The 23,008-nt window shown below is 41.3% G+C and overlaps 1 protein-coding gene across 3 annotated transcripts in view; it reads right to left on the bottom strand.

The window, feature by feature from the left end:
- The window catches only part of NELL1 (neural EGFL like 1), an 886,038-nt gene that overhangs the window by 737,425 nt on the left and 125,605 nt on the right, over positions 1-23,008 (bottom strand). For 2 of the 3 annotated variants that reach the window (XM_057749116.1, XM_057749114.1), the window contains exon 4: positions 14,102-14,272. The exons of the other annotated variant lie outside the window; for it this stretch is intronic. In XM_057749116.1, coding sequence (XP_057605099.1) covers positions 14,102-14,272 — 171 coding nt within the window. The remainder of the gene's footprint in view (positions 1-14,101; positions 14,273-23,008) is intronic. 3 annotated transcript variants of the gene reach the window in all.

Raw genomic sequence — 23,008 nt, forward strand, 5'->3', positions numbered from 1 at the left:
GCTATGGCAACACTGTTGACAGCCTGCAGGTGTCATCCCCCCTTCTTTGTTCAAAGTACCTCAGTTTTGTTGAGGGCACAATGTACCAGCACCGTGGAAGGAAGGATGGTTGGTCTAGGACAACCATAGTGCCCCTTTACCCTCTGTCATGGTCTCTAGATGCTTTTCCCTGGCAAGGATGACAAAGTACATGGAGAAAAACAATTGCATTGATCCCAGATGACATGCCTGAGCACCAGCTCATCTTGGACACTGTCTAATCTAAACTTCTTATTTAAACAAACATTATGTATCCTTACAGTTTAAACCACTAGTTATGCAACCAGGAATGTCTCCTCTGATGCATGTGCACTGTCCCACTTAATTCTAGTAATCCCATGAGGGAGGCATTATGCTAACCTTATCTCATGATTGGGACTCAGAAGAGCTAAGTAACTCGCCAAGGGTCCCACGGCTAGTGGCAGAGCCAGAGTTAAAACCCAGAGCTCTCCAACTCCAAAAGCTTGTGCTCTTGACCATGAAACTATACTTTCTCTCACTGTGTTCACCTGATGCCTGACCCTGGCCAGCACCAGCTCCACCTTCAGCCACACAAAATAAGATTTAGCATCAGGCCCATGGTCAGGGCATCTGATCCTCATCACATACCCACTTCAATCTTGTAACTCCCATCTCAGCATAGGCTTATTGCCACGGTCTCACCTAGCTACACAGCTGAGACAGGCCATGCTGGTCCGAGGGCAGGGGCTCCTGGCTCCCTGCCCTGTTGCTACAGTCGCTGCTGTGCATGACAGGCCAGAGGCATGGATTACAGCCCAAAGCAGGAGGCTAGAGGCCTGCAGGCGAATACTGTTTCCCACACTGCCAAGGGACAGAGCTGCCCAGACTATTCTACAAGAAACAAAGCGGCCCTCATTCCTCCTAAATACGCTCCTGCTGCATACCAATGGTACATCAGGCTTTATTCTGTTAAATGAAAAAGCAAATTAAAGACCAATACGTATGGTGCTGTCTTATTATTGAAAAATTATGTTTGCATATGCAGAAAAAAATTCTAGAGAATAGAAATAAAACTGGTAATAATGATGACCTCTGTGCAGTGGAATTAGGGGCAGGGTGATTAGTATCACATGATTTTGAACAGTTTGCACCTTTCATTTTTTTTAAGTTATCCAGTATTTTAGTTATGTATTATGCCATTTATATGGGGAAAGCTTTATAATAAATTATATAAATTATTATATAAGTTATTCCATTATATAAAACTAACCTACAATGCATGAATTTTTACCCCAGACTTCACACTGTTGCTTGGAAATTGTGTCCTCATAGCTTCTTGTTTTCTTCTTTGTTTTTAAGTTTGCATAATATGTGAATCAGGCAAGCACCTTTCATAATTTAAGAAAATTAAAGAAAAAACATGTCCATTAAACTTCACAATAAGGCTACACCAAGACAGCCTGGGACAATTGTGAAATCCTGCCTGAAGAGCTTACTCAATGGGCTTGACGCAAGCCCCTTACTGTGGGCACCAGCTGTAGTTTGAAGAAACAGACCAACAGGATTTTACGATGGTGTTACGTCCACAGCCCAGGCAAGTGTACCCAACTGTGTTTACTCTCCAGCAGAGAGGGCACATGCCCCTTAATCCTACCTGTGATTGGTTTATGTTTGTACCATACCTGTAAATTACCTCTACTCCCTCATGCCTTCCAGAGCTCCTGCAGACACAGGACATATGTAAATTCAGCTTGAGAGCAAGGCACAGTTCACCCTGTGTTGTGAATCAGACCAGCAAATCACCGAAAGTCTTTTTTAGATTAACTGCCTTCCTCAAGAAAAGAATAATCCCCAGGAATTCTAAGCAGAAATGCTAGGGTTACTTCATCTTCACCTTTCCCCTGGCCTGATATTTACAAAGCACACTGAAATTTACAACACATATTCCCAAGCAGGTTCTCATTTCATCCTCACCATAACCCTGTACAGGCTGAGTAGAGATGATGCCCATTCTATACAGATCAAGAGACTGCGGCAAAGAACAAGGAGACTTAACTAATGGAACCATCTAGAATGCTAGGATCACAGGTCAGAAGCCACAAATACAGACCTTTAGTTCACTCTTCCATTGATTCATTCATTCATTCAGGTATTCACAAATATGTTGCTGACTACCTATTATGTTACAACTCTATGATATACTCTAGTGATACAATGGTGAGCTCTCGGGGTGCTTGCAGCCCATGGGAAAAATAGACATCAGTCAAATGATCAAAAACCACTCTGTAGATAAACAGTTTATGGTGAAATTGTAAAACACAAGAAAGTTCTTTCTTCTGTCCTCAAAATTAAGGATAAGTAGAAGTGGACTTGATATTCGAGAAAAGGCATGTACAGAGATCCTGTGACTTAAATGAATACGGTACTTAATTAAAAGAACTTGGGGTCAGAGGAATGAGAAAACTAGTGCAAGAGGAAACTGAAGAAGGAAACACAGGCCAGACTATGCAAAAAAAAAAAAAAAAAATTAAGCTATATTAAGGATTGTGAGCTTTAGCCTAAAACTTACAGGAGGCCATTGAATGAGCTTACTTGTGTGTTGGGGTGGGAAGGGAATATGGTGATTGAGTTTGCAGCGTGAAGCGTTCATGTATTGCCCTAATGTCCATGAAAAAATTGCTGCCCGTGAAAATGATTCAGAAATCAATGTGCTCACCTATTTTCCAGGCCTCGCTCTCTTATTAGCTCCTGCAGGCTCTAGTACATATCTAATGAGACACCAATAAAAGAAACAGTAATGACAAATGCCCTTGTAAATGGGGGTCTCCCACCACCCAACCCTTTATTTCACCACCAGTAGTTTTTAATGAGATCTTGTGATTGCAAAGTCACCTTAAAGAACACAGAGACTTTATCATCTTGAAACAGTGAATATCAAAATTTATATTGGAACAGTGTAAAACCACCCATGTAACACTGGAGACTAGTGTACTGCATCTCTTTTACACTTGAAGAAATGGCCAAAGGGCTCGTCTGCAGTCAGTCGTGATGTAAGATTAGGTTGTTGGCCATCGCACATCGGCAGGAGGCACAGGCAAGGCGCACAAATCATATGGGGATGATGGGCCGTTCGAGGGCCTGACCCCATATTATCGCCGTGGGATTGAAGTCATGAACCTGTCTATCAACATTCTAGATTCCAGGAAGGAAGGAGAGATTTTAAATCTAAAAATAATTTCACACGAGCTTTCTAGAGTCCAAAGACCAAGAATGGTTGGAATTTATAACAAGGTCGATTTTGGTGCAGCAAGGAAGTGGCCCTTCGAGGTGACTGGCTTCCCTAGTCTGAGAGAGTAATACATGGAACTTGGCCTCTGTAGGTTTCAGTTTATAAATGGGATACCTTATACGTCTACCATGAGAAGTTAGAAGTGTTATCTTGTCACATGGGGGTGTTCAAAAGATGGAGGAAGAGAAGGAGGAAAGAAGGTGGAAAGGATTGGTAGAGAATAATCCCCCTGGAAAAAGGAGGAAGGAAAGACCTCTGGACTCCAGCTCCAGTCTGCCACTGACTTACCATGAACCCTGGACAAGTCATTCCTGTTCTCAGCACCTCAGAAGTCCCTCTCTATAAGCTACAAGAACATCCACCTCAGAGTGCTTTTATAGAAACAGATCAAGTGAATATATAAATCACCTCTTTAAAAAAAAAATTCCAAAACACTAACCTCAACTCAGCAATGACCGAGCAAAAAGTGAGTTTTTCCCAGCATGGTGCTAGGTCTCTGAGTCCAAAATGTCAAAGAAATCAAGAAATTGGAATCATAGATTGTCCAGAGCTTCAAAGCCAGCACCAACCTGAAGAACACTGAGTAAGTGAGCTGTGCTGGGGACACACCAGAATGAAGCACAGCTCGGCTCTGTTTCCTTCCAGTGGAAACAAAATTCCATTCCGGATAATACAGGTATTCTGAGTATCTCAAAGAAGCCAGCTGATGGCCCCAACTCCAAGCCTGTGAGTTCCTGTGTGTGAAATTTGCTGTCAGCACAGGGAGATCAACTCGATGACTGCGGATGACCTAGAGAGGTGGGATGGTGACAGCGGGAGGGAGGCTCACCAGGGAGGGGATGTGGGATATGTGTATACATGCAGCTGATTCGCTTTGTTGTACAGCAGCGGAAACCAGCACAACAGTGTAAAGCAATTATACTCCAATAAAGATCTGGGGGGAAAAATTGCTGTCAGGAAAGTGATACCCTGAGACAAATAGCCTCTGAGTAGAGATGCAGCCGGACATTCCTGAGGAAGAGTTAGAGACAGCATCACAAAGCCCCTTTAAAGAAAAGGGAAATTATTTCCCCTCTAATTGCCCCTGGAACCCCTCTAAGGGCCCAGCTACATAAACCAGCTGGCGTAGTGGCTCTGGAGCTCCAGCTGGGAGGCACACTCACAAGAAGTTAAGAGGGATGAGCTGAGAGACAAAAGTCAACTGAATTGGGGGTTAGAGCAGGGAAAAGCGTGCACAGAAACCTTCTCCTTCCAAGCCTCCTCATCCTCACACCCCATTCCCATCACACCCCCTAAAAGCAAAGCAGCTGAACAGGTTCAACTATAAGTCTGTTTCCTTGCATCCAACTGCTCTGGCTGCTATTATTTATAACATTAATTTAATTAGAGTTCCCAGAGAGATAGATGACTTTCTTTCCGGTAGTGCAGAAAATCAGTTCTTTTCCATGATAACATCAGTAGTCCTGGTCTAACTAGAACACTAATGCAGTATTTGGAATTCTTTTTTTCAGTTAAAAAGTCCTCATGGCTCATGCATTTTTTATTCCCCAAATCTCCTTTCCAACGAGTGAAGCATGAAAGGAACAGAGACAACAAATGTATAAATGTACACTTTTTCAAAAAAAAGGGTTCCATCATACGTATTGTTCTGGTTTGACTTTTTATTTTCTCTTGCTGCTTTCCTTTTTAAGGAATAACCATACATATCCATTAGAAAGGACAGAGTAGAATTGTAACAATAAAGATGCAAGCTTCAATACTTTCTCCTACAAGAAAACGTCATTTCTCCTGAAGCCTATTTCCCCTTTTCCATTCATCCTGCACAGACCCATGTCCATGCAATACAATCACGACTCAAGATGTGTCTGAAGGCATGTAGATGAAATCACGATAAGTTGGAAATGAAGTCTTATTTTCCTTTCTATTTTAATACATCTTAGGCCCCATGTATGCAATAATGTGCCTTCTTCTTAATCTCTTAGTGGCCTCAGGTAGCCAACAAACCACCCCACCAGATAAAGAGAAGGAATCTGTATTTCCTTTTAGTCCTTTCCATTTGCAATTTTGAAAGCCCAAGAGTGCAGGTGGATGGAGGAAAATGCAGCTCACTCTCTCATCATCCGTTTCAGTTAATCCTTTCACCTCCTACCTCTCTCTGCCACTGAGGCCATGGCTGACCAAAAGCATATTTAAACCCACCAGGCAACTAGAGGAAAAGATAAAGGTTTTTGAAAAGACAAAATTAGAAACATAATATTATGTCATTAGAAGAAAGGGCAAAGTTAAACTTAGAAGCCACCTAATGAGGTTAGGATGAATAAGCCACAGGGTACCAAGCATGAGTAGAAGTGTGGGGGGTCTCAGACAGAATGAGACAGCCAACTCGATAATGTCTGAGCTGCCTTAACAATTAAGCAGCCGCTCTCTACTTTGCCAAAGAATTCACAACTTGGAATGTACCACATTGGCCACCTAGACCAATCATTCTCTCCCAGTATTTAAGCCTCTACAGCTTGGCAGCCACAAAGGCTCTTTTTTTCCTTCAGTATTCAGAGGATGTGTTATGTTTTTTAACAGCACAACTATCCAGCATCTGCTGGCTATGGTACCCTGCTCTATCTTGTAGGTTACCAAGCTACCAAGGCCTCCATAGGCAGGGCAGCCTGTGCCCCCCAAAACGCTGTCTGCTGTCACGTGTCTGGGTCAGAACGTGTCTGAAAGAAAGAAAGAGCACAAGGTGGAGAGAACAAGATGCCAACATCCAAGATGCTTTAGATACAAAAATGCATATTCAGCATCTACCCCAGCAAGAAGGGAGGCAAGTGAGAAAAAAAGATTGGGTATCTAAGGCCAGTAGTCTGCTCTCTAGCAGCATGCTTCATGGTGAACCCAGGTATCAATTCAGATGGCTGCAAACCCCCTGCTGCTCTGCTAGGAAGCACCCCAGTGAAAATGGCAAGCTGGGTTGCTCTCCAGGGTCCTGAAGGCCCCCACTACCCCCCCCCCAAAAGTACATACTAACTAAGCACTGTGATGAAAGACAGAATCAGAGAGATGCCCAGAAAAGAAGAGGTGGAAGAAGATTTAGAAATAATCTAGCCCTAGCCCCTCATTTTACACCTAAGGAGCTAAGGCCCAGAGACAGTAAATAAATTTCCTAGGGTTATACAAATTTAACAATTTCTTTCAGCTCAAGTTTTCAGTCCAGAATATTTTTGTGCTAAAAGGCCAGATCTTCAAAGTAGAGAAGCGAAGAGTATATATTTTGTTTCGAAGACCCAGTAAATTATAACACATTAGGTTCCTCGTTCAGTAAAAATTCACCTGGGTTTATTTACATCTCCTCCTTAAAGCCATGGCGATTTTGGCTGGTGGGTTGAGGAGGGAAGGAAGTAAATCTTTGAACCTCTTATCTCACAGAAATAAAAAAGGAAAGAAGCCATGCTACATTCTCAAATCCATGCCAGGATCAACAAAAGATTGTATAACCTTGGAGGGGATGTTTCCTTCCCTATTTAGCCTCAGTTACATATTTTTTTTAAATCTTTTTAATGTATTATTTTTTTAAATTAATTAATTTATTGGCTGCATTGGGTCTTTGTTGCTGTGTGTGGGCTTTCTCTAGTTGTGGTGAGCAGGGGCTACTCTTCATTGTGGTGCACGGGCTCCTTGTTGCGGTGGCTTCTCTAGTTGCAGAGCACAGGCTCTAGGCATGTGGGCTTCAGTAGTTGTAGCACATGGGCTCAATAGCTATAGCTCATGGGCTCTAGAGCACAGGCTCAGTAGTTGTGGCGCATGGGCTTACCTGCTCCACTGCATATGGGATTTTCCCGGACCAGGGGTCAAACATGTGTCCCCTGAATTAGCAGACAGATTCTTAACCACTGTGCCACCTAGGAAGTCCCCTCAGTTACATTTTTTTAAGCTCTTTATTGGAATATACTTGCTTTACACTGTTGTACCAGTTTTTGAGGTACACCAAAGTGAATCAGCTGTATTTATACATATATCCCCATATCCCCTCCCTCCCACGACTCCCTCCCACCCTCCCTGTCCTGGCCCTCTAAGGCATCACCCATCATCGAGTTGATCTCCCTTTGTTATTCAGTTACATATTTTTAAAGAGACTCTGCATTTACTTATTTTTATAGGGACTCTTGTCATAAAAACCATGCACCATCGTGTTGCACTACCTACCATAGAACTAAAAGACAAACTATTGGAGAACCATGTCTAGGATCTGGCAGTCAGAATAACTTCAGAGACCTTACTGACCTCAAACTACACTGCACCATGGACCCACATTACACACTAGGTCCTCATCCATGGGACACAAGCCATTGTTTTTATACAGGTGGAAATCTGACTACATTGTATTCATTTCCAACATGATACTTTAACATACATATACCATAGTATATGTTTATAACACTGCATGATGCTGTGTGTTCACACAGTAGCTTGAAATTTTCTAAGGATTTTGCATACACATTCCTACAACCACCCTATGATAGAAGAGTTACTATCACTCCCATTTTACAGATGCAAGCACAGTTTCTGGCATAGGGAGGGAGGAAGGATTGGAGGACAAGAGGACAGGGGGAATATGCAAAGAACTAAGACACACATTTCCTGACACACCCCTGCATCATTGCATGTATGTCCCATTTTATAAATGGCAAAACCAAGACAAAGGTCCAGCACTCATTACAACTTTAGGTTAAACCACAGAGCCCATGTGCCTGGTCACATGGAAAACAGCTCTTCTTTCCCTGTTCTTCCCTTTGTCATATTTCCTTCTCTGTCTCTTCCTGCAGGCTTTCTCTCACTGCCAACTCGATCCACTCACCCATACACACTCTTCTCTCACCGGCACTGTGATTGGCTTTGTAATGCTTACAAGATGAACCTCACTCTAAGCCCAGTTTTCGTGTGACTGGGACGGAATCGAATCACACAGTGGCAAAGCTGTAAAGCTGCAGAAATTGTCATGCATTTTCACCTGAGATGGTAAGAAATTGAGAGGCTATTCCATGCCCCCAGGAGCTCTCCCAGACCTGATTGTCTCTACCAGGAATCCAGCAATCCATCATGTACTTACAACATCCCTTGTACTGTTACTTAAATTCACACGTGGGTTACATCCTGTCTTCCTAGCTCTCTTGTCGTCTCTTCCTAGACAGAAGATCTGGTGCTGCTGGGTTAGTTGGCCATGAGGCATATGCTGCATCCTCAATTTTAATGTTGATGATAAGTTGTGTGTATGTGTTCCTGTTTGTGAAGTAAAAAATATATCAACAGGGGAAGCAGGGGATTGAGAGTCTTGGCCTGGCTCTTTTGGAAGCCCTTTGATTGATAGTCATCTCTTAATTTCCCCCTCCTTACTCTAGTGCAAATGTTTGTATAAAAGTCAATGTAGTACATTATACATGACTTAACTACCTTAAGAAATGTGGGGTTTAATAACATGATGTTTGTAAATACTTTAGGAGCTCTCTGGAAAGAAGATGCCGTATCACCATATCTCATTATGAAAAACCTAGAGATAAAAACACATGCTCATATCCTGAAGTTACTCTGAAATACTTGACAGAAACCTTGAATTACTGACTTGTAAGTTTATTTTTCTGGTTCTGCATGTTCTTCAAAATCAGTTGTATGCAAAAATTGAATGGGTTCTGCAGTGAATAAGTAGCACGCATGCAAAGTAAAATCTAAATATGTTTACTGTCTACACCATAATCATTGAGTGAACTCTGTCAGAGTGACAACTGGGCTGCAGGTGTGTGTGTGCACACATGCTGTGTCTACTTGTGCAAGTCTGAACAAATGGGGTGTGAGTTCAGAGCTGCGTAACGGGACCTCAGGTCTCCCCATTCGAATCCCACCTCCTCTTGACTCACTGCCAGAAGATTTTCTCTTTGGGGAGACCTGAAAGTTCTGGCTGAAGGCTGGATGCATGTACCATCTGAACGGAAAACACTTTGAGTCCATTCCCCCACAGTCACTTCAAGACAAAGATGCGGGCAGTAACTCTTTCTTATTATGAGTTGTCAAAACAGCCTGCTCACAGGGCTTCCACCTGAGTCCACTATTTTTCTGATATACAAGGACCAGGGCCAATCACTGCGGGGGGCCTTGGTGGTTTCAGAATTCAAAAGTACTGAATGAATAAGCTATGGACTTCCTGATGGCAAGAACTCCTAATTCTTTGTATCCCCAAAGGCTGGCAGAGATAGTGTGTCCAATACTTTAATTGGATGGATTGATTGAAAATTAAAAGTTGCCAAATAAAGAGAAGGAAAGAAAATCCCTTTTGTGGTGAAAGAACTCTTATGCACTGAATCCCAGACGTCAGTGAGTGGGGGCTTTGAGTAACGGGCACAGGCCGCAGGGTGAGCTGAGAACGGAGCAGGGGGGCTCTGAGGAAGATTAGTTCAGGCCTCCTTTTCAGTTTTGTTGGCAACTATTAATACAAAGACAGCTAAAGAAAAACCTAAGGCAGTGGAGATAATCAGGCTAGCCACCCGACTGAGTGCTTCCTTTTATGTCTCTAGCTTCAGGTAATCTGCTACCACACTTTAGGAGTTTCTAACTAGGCCCAGCTGAACAGCTGAAGCAGGGAGAAAAGTGTGTCTCAATAGCAAGCAGAAAGTGTTAAAGTACCAACTAAAATAGCAGTCACTTTTCTTGTGACAATTTGCGTAATTAGGTCTGAAAGGGCTCTGTTTCTCAGTTGTAAAAATGGTAGAAAACTCTGCCACATTCCAGTTCCTCAGTGCCTGGAAATCTTCTCTTCCTGATTTCAAGTATTTTTATGGTTCCTGGACCTTCTGTAGCTTCTCTCTTCTGGGAAGACCTCCTGGCATAGCTATGACTTTGTCTTGGGGAGGACACGAATTTCAGAGGCAGAGAGGAGGGGTGGGAAGACAAAGGTTGGGCTGTCAGATCCTGGTTCAAAGTTTTGGCTCCATGCTTTTTACGTTATGTGATTGAGATTGAGTTACTTATCATCTTGGAGCTTTTCTAATTCCAAATCTGTAAAATGGGTCTCATGAAATTGCCCCCACACCACGTGGATGGCCTAAGGACTATTATACTCAGCACATTACCTGGCCTATGATAAATGTTCCATAGATGGAAGTCTCTTCCCTTATGCCAATGCAATGGGTTCTGTTAGTAGGATTCTACACCTTACCCAACTCCAGAGATCAGCAACATGAGACATGTAGGAGGAAAATACTAGAAAGGAATAAATTGCTCATACTGAGTCTGGCTCTTGCCTTCCCTCATGTTCTAAGTCCAGTACCAACAGTCCCTCCCCTTGGGCTGAATAGCCTAGTGGTTAGAGCAGGCACGCACAAGTTGGGTCCAAACCCTAGCGCTGCCATTTAGCCGCAGTGGGATTGCAGAAGTAGAATGTAACCTCAGTTTCATCATTTTTAAATGAGAAAAACAACAGCCTGAGTGATGGATTAATCTACATAAAGCACTTAGCACTGTCGCTAGCATAGTCAACACCCAATAAATGTTATCTGTCACATCACCATTTATCATCTACCCAGCACAACTCTAGCAGGTGACAGGTTGAGAAAAATAAGATAGTATAACTTTAAGGGTAAAAGGAATCAAAAAGGAAGAGCCTCACACTGGGATGAAATGCATAGCTTAGAGAATAAATATCAGCCTTTCTGAAATTCACTGTGAGGGTGGCCTAGATAAGAAGTAGTAGCCCAGCATCTTGATAAATAGACCAGAGCTTCTGCCACTCTAAAATCAGCCAGTGCTGGCTAGCAAGAAACTTACGAAGAAGAAACCTTTATTCTATCTACGAGACACTAGCCTCACCTTAAACTTTTCCTCCTCCTTACTGGGGCTCTGCTTCAGGTACTTGGATTTCCAGGGTAACGTATTTGCTGCAGCCCAGCCTGTCCTCCAGCTTCTGCCCCCTCTGTTGCTTTTTTTCAGGGAAAAGCGCAATTGCAGTCCTCCACTAACACAAATCATGCAGTGGAGTTTTCCACACTTAGGGAAATGGCAGGTGCCCCCTCTGTTTAAACCGGTGGCTTTCAAACGCCAGTCCATGCACCAAGGCTAACCTGCCAGCATAAGAATGACCCAGACAGCTTATGAAGGCTATAATTCCACCCTCAAGGAATCTGCTTCACTAGATCAGAGAATGACCTGGTTACCCATAGGTTTTTTTTATAACTTCCCCAGTAATTCTTAAGTGTAGTCAGGTTTGAAAACTCTGTTTCTAGACTTTTCCTACACAAAAATCAAGATTTACCTCTCCTGTAGCATAGACATATATATATACTACCAACTGTAAAATAGATAGCCAGTGGGAAGTTGCTGTATAACAAAGGGAGATCAGCTCGATGATGGGTGATGCCTTAGAGGGCCAGGACGGGGAGGTTGGCGGGGGGGGGGGGGGGGGGGGAGTCACGGGAAGGAGGGGATATGGGGATATGTGTATAAATACAGTGATTCACTTTGGTGTACCTCATAAGCTGGTACAAAAGTATAAAGCAATTATATTCCAATAAAGAGCTTAAAAAAATAATTGATAAAATTAAAAAAGCAAAAAAAAAAAAATTTACCTCTCCTATGGCCCCATCATTTCCAATCTCTCTTGCCCTAACCTATCTAAAAACCTCATTTGTATTGGGTTCATGAGTCACTAACTGGCAACAACTTATGTTTTCCTTCCAAGATCTTACATAAGGGACAACATGTTATGCCATAAACCAAAGTATAAAAAATTTCAAGAGAAGGGAAATAATATTTACAACTTCATCAATCCATTCTGTAAAATGGAGCTGACCCTAAAGTATACTGTGGGTTCCAGCTCTCCTGTTCTCTCCCTACTTTCCTGGTAGAGAGACCAGGATATACAGTAAGTGAAAGTTTGGAGACAATGAGACACCACAGATGTGCAGACTAAATAATAATAATAGCAATAACACCACCACTATATACGGGGCTCCAAAGGCCAAGCGCCACCCAAAGCACTTTATGTAAATTATTTAACATTCCCATCTGTGAGTATGTGCTAGTATTAGGAGTCCCAGTTTGCAAATTAAAAAACTGAGATGCAAAGAAATTAATGTGCCCAAATTCACACCGCTCACAAGTGGATGAGGATGGCAGAGGAGAATTTCACAGGGACCAGAACATTTGTGAAGGCAGGGAACCTTTGACTAGCACAGACACATCCTCTCTCTCCTCTCTTTCCTATTCTCTCTAGAGAAGAATATTGGGAAACAGAAGATAAAACTTTTGAGAAGAGAAAAATTGCCTAGCAAGAAAACAGCAGTCTCCAGGATTTTGCGGTTGGGAATTACTAAACTAGGGCTTCAAGGCTTCTTTCTGGCCTGTGGCATACAAGGATATGCAGGACCCTTCTTCTCTTCCATTTGAGCAGCATATGGCTGGTGGGGTAGGGGGAAACAAAAGCTCTACCTGACAGGCCACTTTAGTTCCAGAGAACTCAAAGAGCCAATAAGCTCTTAAAAGTGGAAATGTAGGTAGTGGCTGAGGGCTGGCCTTATCCAGGCTGCCCAGCCCATGGTAAAAAGGATCTTGTTGTTTCTATGGAAATCTTGCCCAGGCACACACATTACATCTAGTTGAAGCCACAATTCCCCAGAAAAATCCAGACAGCACCTTAAATAGATGACATCAAACTGGACCAATACTCACTTCAAGATGATGGAACTTCCCTTAAACCTGACACTAGTTTCTATTCTTTGCCTTTCCAGGTCCTCTTCTAAAAGAGACTGCAGAGCTGGAGTGGCACGCACATTGAAGTATCTCATCAGAAATGCAGTGTGGAGCTGATTATGCTTCCTTCTATTGGGTGCCAGAAGGGAGACTGTCTCCAACATGCCTGTACTTTATCCTGGGCCTAAGAGAATAAGTCCTGTGGCCACACAATCATTTTAACTTTGATAGTGTCATTAATGAAAACCAACAATTCATGGCTACTTTGCAGTGCAAAAAATTCTCTATAATAGGAATCAGATCACTATCCATAAGGACTTTCAGGGGTTCTGGAGAAATGAAAACATTCCCCTTGACCACCATCATCCAGCTGTCCAGCCACAAGTGATCCAACAGAGACCAACAGTGTCCTATCTTCAGCTGGCAGTAAACCTCCCTGCAAGGACAGACATGGGAGACAATATCTCCTTCCCACCCAAACCCACAACTTCCTATGAAACCCCTCTGACGTTAAAATAGTCCCGACATCCTCCGACAAGCTGGGAGGCTCATTCCTCTGCGGAGTATAAATGGCATCAATTCCAAAAGATTCAAAGAACAGCATCTTTAAGAAGTTTCCATTTGGAAAAAATATTTAAGTAAAGCTGTGCTTGATGAAGTGAAATAGAATTAGCCGCTCCAGTAGCACCAGCTTCTCAGATTCATTCGCAGGTAGACCAGCTCATTCGCTTCCAAGTGGAACGAACTCAACAACAATATATCACGGTTAACTGTGATCACAGCTCCATGGAATTCCAGCCGGTGCCTGGAGTACACCGAGGTGCACTTAATAGTCCCCCATCTGTAATCAACTTTTTGTACATTTCTTCCTAATCGCCGGATATAGCTTCATTTTAATGAACTGTTTTCTTAGCATATTACAGCCGGTCATTCCAGTAAGCCTAATGGCCCACTCGGTATGTTAAATGACTATCAGGGTCCCTTGGTTTTTGTTTCCCAGCAAGACTTGGAGGGGCTTGGTTTTTTCCCTTCCCCACTGCTGGATTTCAAGGGCACAATCACGAAAGACCAAAGGCAAAGGCATACCTGTTGCAGTCGATGTGGAGCAGGAGATGGGAGGCACTAACTGATAGTGAGACCTTGTGCCACTGTCCGTCAGCCATCCGGTATGGAAGTGCCTCTGTCCTGGGCTTTCCGTTATGTATGTAGTGATATCGAATCTCATCCCTCAAACCACTGCTCTCCAGTTCAAAATAGCTGTATATAAAGAACAACAATGTGTTTTATTTTACTTCTGGATATCACAGCCATCATCAATCCTCACCACTTACTACCAGGATTCCCAGAACCTAAACTTAGCTTAACATGACACAAAGAACCGCAACCCAGAATCAATCGTACAGTGTGGAATCCAATTCACCCTTTATCTGAGAACCCTCACGGTGACAGCTTGAAGCCCTGAGATGGAGACTGATTGATTCTCTGTGAGTGACAGGCCATGAGCTAATTAGCAAAGCTTGGTGCAGTGCCGCTTAGGTATAGTTCAGGACCTTCTTTCTATTGTCTAAAAAAGGGCATTCATATGGAACAGGTTTATTGATGTTTATTTTTATTACTGCCATTTATACTTTTCCAAGAATTAAAGGAAAATAGAAGTCATGTTAAACATCAAGGATGAAAATAAACTGTCAGAGGAGAGATGAGTAAGGTTTTTTGTTTTTAATTACCCCTGGACAAGAAGCTTTAAGTAAACAACTCCTAGATAATCAACAGGGGAGCAAAGCTTGAAGCTACTCGCATATGTATGAGTATTTCAAATTTTCATGGAATAAAACATGCAATTGAGATTTTCTTTTCCCAGATTGTTACCTTCTTTTTTCCAGATCCACGAAAAACCCTTAGCACCACCACTGCAGTCTGCACATGGACCATAAAAGGCAGCAGGCAACTTTGGGACACTCCTCAGTCACACACCAGGGCTGATACTTTCATGGGTGGCAGACCTAGTCTCCTACGCATCCCTTCTGAAATTGTCACCGTGACCATCATCAACACAGGGCCCAATCTCACTGCCAGGCATGGCACTAGGCATCTGACATACACTATCTCATCTATCTCTCAGAAACCTGTAAGACTGATACTATCCCTTTTGAAATTAAAACAAACAGATTCTGGAATTAAGTAACATACACAAGCCAGGATCTAAACCCAGGTCTAGCTATGGCAATCTATGCACTTTCTACCAGTGTGTGCCCATCTCAGAGGCATAAGGACAAAGCAGTAAAGATGGCCTCAACTGGCACTGTCTCCCAGCAGCTTATTCATACAGACAACTCAAGAACTACTCACCTTGACAGGTAACCAGTTTCAATCCCGAGATTTGGAAGGACCTACTACTTCTCCTCCAATCTGCTGAGCTGGCCTGACCCCACTCGCCCAAGCACATTTAATCCAGAACATAAATGCATCTTCTATGAGGAATGAGATGAATATATCATGAAACTCAGCCTCCATTATGCATGACTTCCAAATCTCACGTCACACATGAAAACAATTACACATTTCTTGCTCATCTTTCACAGAGATCTTCCCAAAAAAGCAGTGCAGGAAAAGCAAAGTCAAGACCAGCCTTCGACCCACCTCATTTGCACTATACAAAGAATCAGGCCCAAGATCATAAACTGAAAAGGTTACTTATACTATTGCAGCCGACTCCTGGGCCCAGGTACATACTTACTGGTAATAATACATATTTTTTTAAGATTGCTAAGGAGAAAATCCCTTAACATAGAAGACATTCATTTTAAGAGAATTCTCAAATTTTTTTCTAAGCAGCCAGAACACTGGAAGCATCAAATAATCAGAGGACTTAAAAGGTCAGGAAAACCTTAGAGATTATCTAGTCATTCATTAATTTATTCAACATGTCATGACTGAACACACAATGAAAAGCTAAGACAGGATTTAAAATACAGATCCTGTTTTCAAGATGCTTCGAGAATAGTGGAAAAGGAAATAAAATATATGCCCCTCCCTCCAAAAAAGCTAGAAATTGGCCCAAGAGAAACAAATGGGAGGTGAAGCTATCATTTTATGAGTGACTGCCACGTGCTGGAAATGGGCCAAGTGCTTTCATGAAGATCTCGTTTAATTTCTTCAAGGTAAATACTATTATCACTATTTTACTGATGAGTTCACACATGATCAGAGATATTAAGTACCTTGCCTGAGACCACACAGCTTCTGCATAGAAAAGCAACATGTCTTGATACTAGAGACTGTACCAAGATTAACACATCATAAGAACTCTATCAATTTTGACCAACAAGCTACTGCTGGGGGAAGGGACATGACCTTGAAAGGACCTCAATCAATGACAACCAAAAATACTCAAGGATAACTTGAATCATAATAAAAGAAAGAAAAAGAAAAAGGGAGGTATATACATTTAACAAGATTTAATCATTATTCCTGGGGTTATGGCCTCACTTAGCAAGTGCTCACTGTATTACAAACAGCTCTTTTAAAGATGATTTTGCAATGAATTGGAGTAAGTGGGTACCTTGGGATAATCACAAATACGCAGTTATGAGAAAACAAATGTGCCTTAATGTTAGGCAGATGGATACTTGTGTCTTGGGGTAAAGTATTTGACAGCATTGTACACATTCTGACAGCATCATACACATATACAAAAACTGCTGTATCCCCAACAACTTGGATGAAAGTCAAAATGATGTGTTTTTAAAGAAAAAATAAAAAAAGAGTTGAGAACGGCTTACAGGTGACAGTAATTCCCCAGCATTTCTGGCCTGCAGACAGGGCCAAATCTCGTGGCCCAAGAATGCTCTCCGGCAATTAAAAAAAGAAAAAAAGAAAAGTTGGATAACTGCATAAGTGGCCCTAGAAATGACAAAGAAACCAGATGGCTAAGTGATATCAAGATAAGTATTTCATGAATGCTGGGAAGGGGAAAAGGCAGGATCTCCAGGCAGTAACCCTCTACTAATACAGATGCAAGGCTTATTCCGGAAAGCAACATGGAGGTGGTCATTTGGCCTGATAGTGCTTGACTGCTGCCTAAAGGGTAAACTCATGATTTGTAGTAGAGCCTTGTTAGTCAAGTATGAATGGTCCACTGACCAGCAGCATCCTCATCTATGGAAATTCAGATGATGGGGCCCCAACCAAGACCCACTTGAGTCAGAATCTGCATTTTAACAAGACCCACAGATAATTCATGTACACATTAACGTTTAAGAAGCACTGTGGCAGAGTACACCAGATGTTGCTTTACTTTCTGGCCAACTAGTCACGGTGAGGAAGCAGATGCTATGAGCAAGTGAGTAAGAGCCATGTAGTGCTTGCAGGGAAAGGAAGGGCACTGGAAGAGATGGTGAGCCAGTGTCTACTGAGCTCTCTGCCTGAATAGTCCTCTCTCTTCAGGCCTCAAGTGCTTTAGGGACTTCCTGGGAGCTTGTAGGAAGGGACAGCTGTATGGGTGATAAAGGCACCAGACAGATTTTCTGAGCAGCATTTCTCCACTTAGCCTGAGACCTCAGCCAAGTGTGCTGTTCTACTGAACTGCCTTGGCTCCCAGAAAAACTTGTTCATACTTTAAGTATCTGAGAACAGCAATGACAGTCACTATAAAGTGTTCTCTTTCAGATCAAGCATCCCGAGCACAATCGTTTATACTCCTGATTCCCACCCTGACTAAGAGATCTTTCTGGTCAAGGATGCTGTCTTACTCTGCTTTCCAGATCCTCCCCCAACTTGATCACCATGGTTTAGGTATGGTTAAAATGGATCAGTTTCCAACATAAATACAGCATCCAGGAATAAAGATGACTCCTCTGGGCTGTGCACAACTCTGACTGCATCCTATTGATGACACTGACTTCCAAAGATCTAACACTGCACGTCCTTCAATACAAAATGCTACGAGGGTGAGTCTTCCCACTCTGTATTTACATAGCTCAATTTTTTTCATCCTAACCCCTTAAATGCTAAGCAGACCCTATCCACAATCAACGTGAGAGGGGAAACATGGTGGTGAAGTAGAAGGACGTGGAATGCATACCTCTCCACAGATGCATCAGGAATACATGAAAAGATGCAATAATTCCCACAGACAACCAGGTGAACACCAGCAGAAGACCCTGGACACCAGAAAGGACTGCAAAGATCCCGACATAACTAGGACAAGCCACCTCTGAAGTCTGGATTACTCGACCAGCAGTCAAGTTGGAGATTCTGGAGAGGGAGTCCAAATCCAGGACACTAGACCACTAGAGAGTCCTCAGCCACAGCGAAGATTAACCACAGAGAATTCTCATGGAGCCCTCTATCAGAGTCTAAGACCCGGCTTCACCTGACTGTCTACAACTGCCCATGCTGGATACCTCACACCAAACTACAAACAAGATAGGAACACCAACCCACCCATCAGCACACAGACTACCTAAAGCCATATTAACCTCACAGATACCCTAAAACACACCACCTGACACGGCCCTGCTCATCAGAGAGAAAAGACTCAGATGCACACACCAGAAAGCAGGCACCAAACCCTCCCACCAGAAAGCCTACTCAAAACACTGGACAAACCCCACCACAGGGGGCACAGAGCAGAAACAAGAGGAATTACTACTAGGCAGCATAGGGAAAGGAGACAGCAAATACTATAAAATAGACAAAATGAGAAAACAAAGAAACACCCTGCAGGCAAAGGAGCAATATAAAAACCCACAAGACCAAATAAATGAAGAGCAAATAGGAAAATTGCCTGAAAAAGAATTCAGAGTAATGATGGTAAAGATGATCCAAAATCTCGATAACAAAATAGAGAAAACACAAGAAACAGTTAATAAGGGCCTAGAAGAACTAAAGAGCAAACAAACAGTAATGAACAACACAATAACTGAAATTAAAAATACTCTAGATGGGATATACAGCAGAATAACTGAGGCAGAAGAACGAATAAGTGAGTTGGAAGATAGAATGGGGGAAATAACTGCCACAGAGAAGGAAAAAAAATTAAAAGAATGGAAGAAAGTCTCAGAGACCTTGGTGACAACATTAAGCACACCAACATTTGAATCATAGGCATCCCAGAAGAAGAAGAAAAAAAGAAAGGGTCTGAGAAAATGAAGAGATTATAGTGGAAAACTTCCCCAATGTGGCAAAGGAAATAATTAATTGAGTTCAAGAAGCACAGAGAGATCCACACACAATAAACCCAAAGAGAAATATACCCAGGCACATATTAATCAAACTAACGAAAATTAAACACAAAGAAAAAATATTAAAAGCTGCAAGACAAAAGCAACAAATAACACATAAGGGAAAACCCATAAGGATAACAGCTTATCTTTCTGCAGAAACTCTGCAGGCCAGAAGGGAGTAGCAGGATATACTGAGTCTTGAAAGAAAAAAACCTACAGACAAGAATACTCTACCCAGCAAGAATCTCATTCAGATTTGATGGAAAAATCAAAAGCTTTACAGACAAGCAAAAGTTAAGAGAATTCAGAACCACCAAACCAGCCTTACAACAAGTGCTAAAGGAACTTTTCTACGTAGGAAACACAAGAAAAGGAAAAGACCTATAAAAACAAACCCAAAACAATTAAGAAAATGGTAATAGGAACATACATGTCAATAATTACCTTAAACGTAAATGGATTAAATGCTCCAACCAAAAGACACAGACTGGCTGAATGGAAGCAAAAACAAGATCCTTATATATGCTGTGTACAAGAAACCCACTTCAGACCTAGGTACACATACAGACTGAAAGTAAGGGGATGGAAAAAGATATTCCATGCAAATGGAAGTCAAAAGAAAGCTGGAGTAGCAATACTCATATCAGACAAATTAGACTTTAAAGACTATTACAAGACACAAGGAAGGACACTACATAATGATCAAGGGATTCATCCAAGAAGAACATATAACAATTGTAAATCTCTACGTACCCAACATAGGAGCACCTCAATACATAAGGCAAATGCTAACAGCCATAAAGGGGGAAATCGACAGTAACACAATAATATTAAGAGACTTTAACACCCCACTTACACCAATGGAGAGATCATCCATACAGAAAATAAATAAGGAAACACAAGCTTTAATTGGCACATTAGACCATCTCGACTAACTGATATTTATAGGACATTTCATCCAAAAACTACAGAATACACGTTCTTCTCAAGTGCACACAGCACATTCTCCAGGATAGATCACACCTTGGGTCATAAATCAAGCCTTGGTAAATTCAAGACAATTAAAATTGCATCAAGCATCTTCTCTGACCACAATGCCATGAGACTAGATATCAATTACAGGAAAAAAAACTGTAAAAAATACAAACACATGGAGGCTAAATAATACGTTATTAAACAACAAAGAAATCAGCTTAGAAATCAAAGAGGAAATCAAAAATACCTAGAAACAAATGACAACGAAAACACAACAACCCAAAACCTATGGGACACAGCAAAAGCAATCCTAAGAGGGAAGTTTATAGCAATACAGTCCTACCTCAAGAAACAAGAAAAATCTCGAATAAACAACCTAACCCTACACATAAAACAATTAGAGAAAGAAGAACAAAGAAACCCCAAAGTGAGCAGAAGGAAAGAAATCATAAAGATCAGAGCAGAAATAAATAAAAAAGAAAGGAAGGAAACAATAGCAAAGATCAATAAAACTAAAAGCTGGTTCATTGAGAAGATAAACAAAATTGATAAACCATTAGCCAGACTCATCAGGAAAAAACAGGGAGAAGACACAAATCAACAGAATAAGAAACAAAAAAGAAGTAACAACGGACACTGCAGAAATACAAAAGATCATGAGAGACTACTACAAGCAACTATATGCCAATAAATTGGATAATCTGGAAGAAATGGACAAATTCTTAAAAAAGTACAACCTTCCAAGACTGAACCAGGAAGAAATAGAAAACATAAACAGACCAATCACAAATACAGAAATTAAGACTGTGATTAAAAATCTCCCAGCAAACAAAAGCCCAGGGCCAGATGGATTCACAGGCGAATTCTATCAAACACTTAGAGAAGAGCTAACACCTATCCTTCTCAAACTCTTCCAAAATAGAGCAGAAGGAGGAACACTCCCAAACTCATTCTACGAGGCCATCATCACCCTGATACCAAAACCAGGCAAAGATGTCACAAAAAAAGAAAATTACAGGCCAATATCACTGATGAGTATAGATGCAAAAATGCTCAACAAAATACTAGCTAACAGAATCCAACAGCACATTAAGAAGATCATACACCATGATCAAGTGGGGTTTATCCCTGGGATGCAAGGATTCTTCAATATACACAAATCAATCAATGTGATACATCATATTAACAAATTGAAGGATAAAAACCACATGATCATCTCAATAGATGTGGAAAAAGCTTTTGACAAAATTCAACATCCATTTATGATAAAAACTCTCCAGAAAATGGGCACAGAAAGAAATTATCTCAACATAATAAAAGCCACATATGACAAACCAACAGCCAACATCATTCTTTCCCTCTAAGAACAGGAACAAGACAAGGGTGCCCATTCTCACCATTATTATTCAACATAGTTTTGGAAGTTTTAGCCATAGCAATCAGAGAAGAAAATGAAATAAAAGGAATCCAAACTGGAAAAGAAGAAGTAAAATTGTCACTCTTTGCAGATGACATGATATTATACATAGAAAACCCTAAAGAAGCTACCAGAAAACTGCTAGCACTAATTGATGAATTTAGCAAAGTAGCAGAATATAAAATTAATGCACAGAAATCTCTTGCATTCCTATACACTAACAATAAAAGAACAGAAAGAGAAATTAAGGAAACAATCCCATTTACCACCACAACAAAAAGAATAAAATACCTAGGAATAAACCTGCCTAAGGAGGCAAAAGATCTGTATGCAGAACACTATTAGAGACTGATGAAAGAAATCAAAGATGATACAAACAGATGGAGAGTCATACCATCTTCTTGGGTTGGAAGAATCAACATAGTGAAAATGACTATCCTACCCAAAGCAATTTACACATTCAATGCAATCCCTATCAAATTACCAATGGGATTTTTCACAGAACTAGAACAAGAAATCTTACGATTTGTATGGAAACGCAAAAGACTCTGGATAGCCAAAGCAATCTTGAGAAGGAAAGATGCAGTTGGTGGAATTAGGCTTCCTGACTTCAAACTATAATACAAGGCTACAGTGATCAAGACAGTTTGGTGCTGGCACAAAAATAGAAATATAGATCAATGGAACAGAATAGAGATCCCAGAGGTAAACCCACGCACATATGGGCACCTTATCTTTGACAAAGGAGGCAAGAATATACACTGGAGAAAAGACAGCCTCTTCAATAAGTGGTGCTGGGAAAATTGGACAGCTACATGTAAAAGGATGAAATTAGAACACTTCCTAACACCATATACAAAAAGAAACTCAAAATGGATTAAAGACTTAAATGTAATGCCAAATACTATAAAATTCTTAGAGGAAAACATAGGCAGAACACTCTATGACATCCATCAAAGCAAGATTCTTTGTGATTCACCTCCTAGAATAATGGAAATAAAATAAAAAATAAACAAATGGAACCTAATGAAACTTAAAAACTTTTGCACAGCAAAAGAAACCATAAACAAGACAAGAAGGCAATCCTCAGAATGGGAGAAAATACTTGCCAATGAAGCAATGGACAAAGGATTAATCTCCAAAATATACAAGCAGCTTATGCAACTTAATACCAAAAAAGCAAATAACCCAATCCACAAATGGGCGGAAGACCTAAATAGACATTTCTCTAAAGAAGACATGCAGATGGCTAACAAACACATGAAAAGATGCTCAACATCACTAATCATTAGAGAAATGCAAATCAAAGCCACAATGAGGTATCACCTCACACCGATCAAAATGGCCATCATCAAAAAATCTAGAAACAATAAA

Source organism: Hippopotamus amphibius, chromosome 9, assembly GCF_030028045.1.
Source record: "Hippopotamus amphibius kiboko isolate mHipAmp2 chromosome 9, mHipAmp2.hap2, whole genome shotgun sequence".
In the NCBI taxonomy this organism is placed as follows: Eukaryota; Metazoa; Chordata; class Mammalia; order Artiodactyla; family Hippopotamidae; genus Hippopotamus; species Hippopotamus amphibius.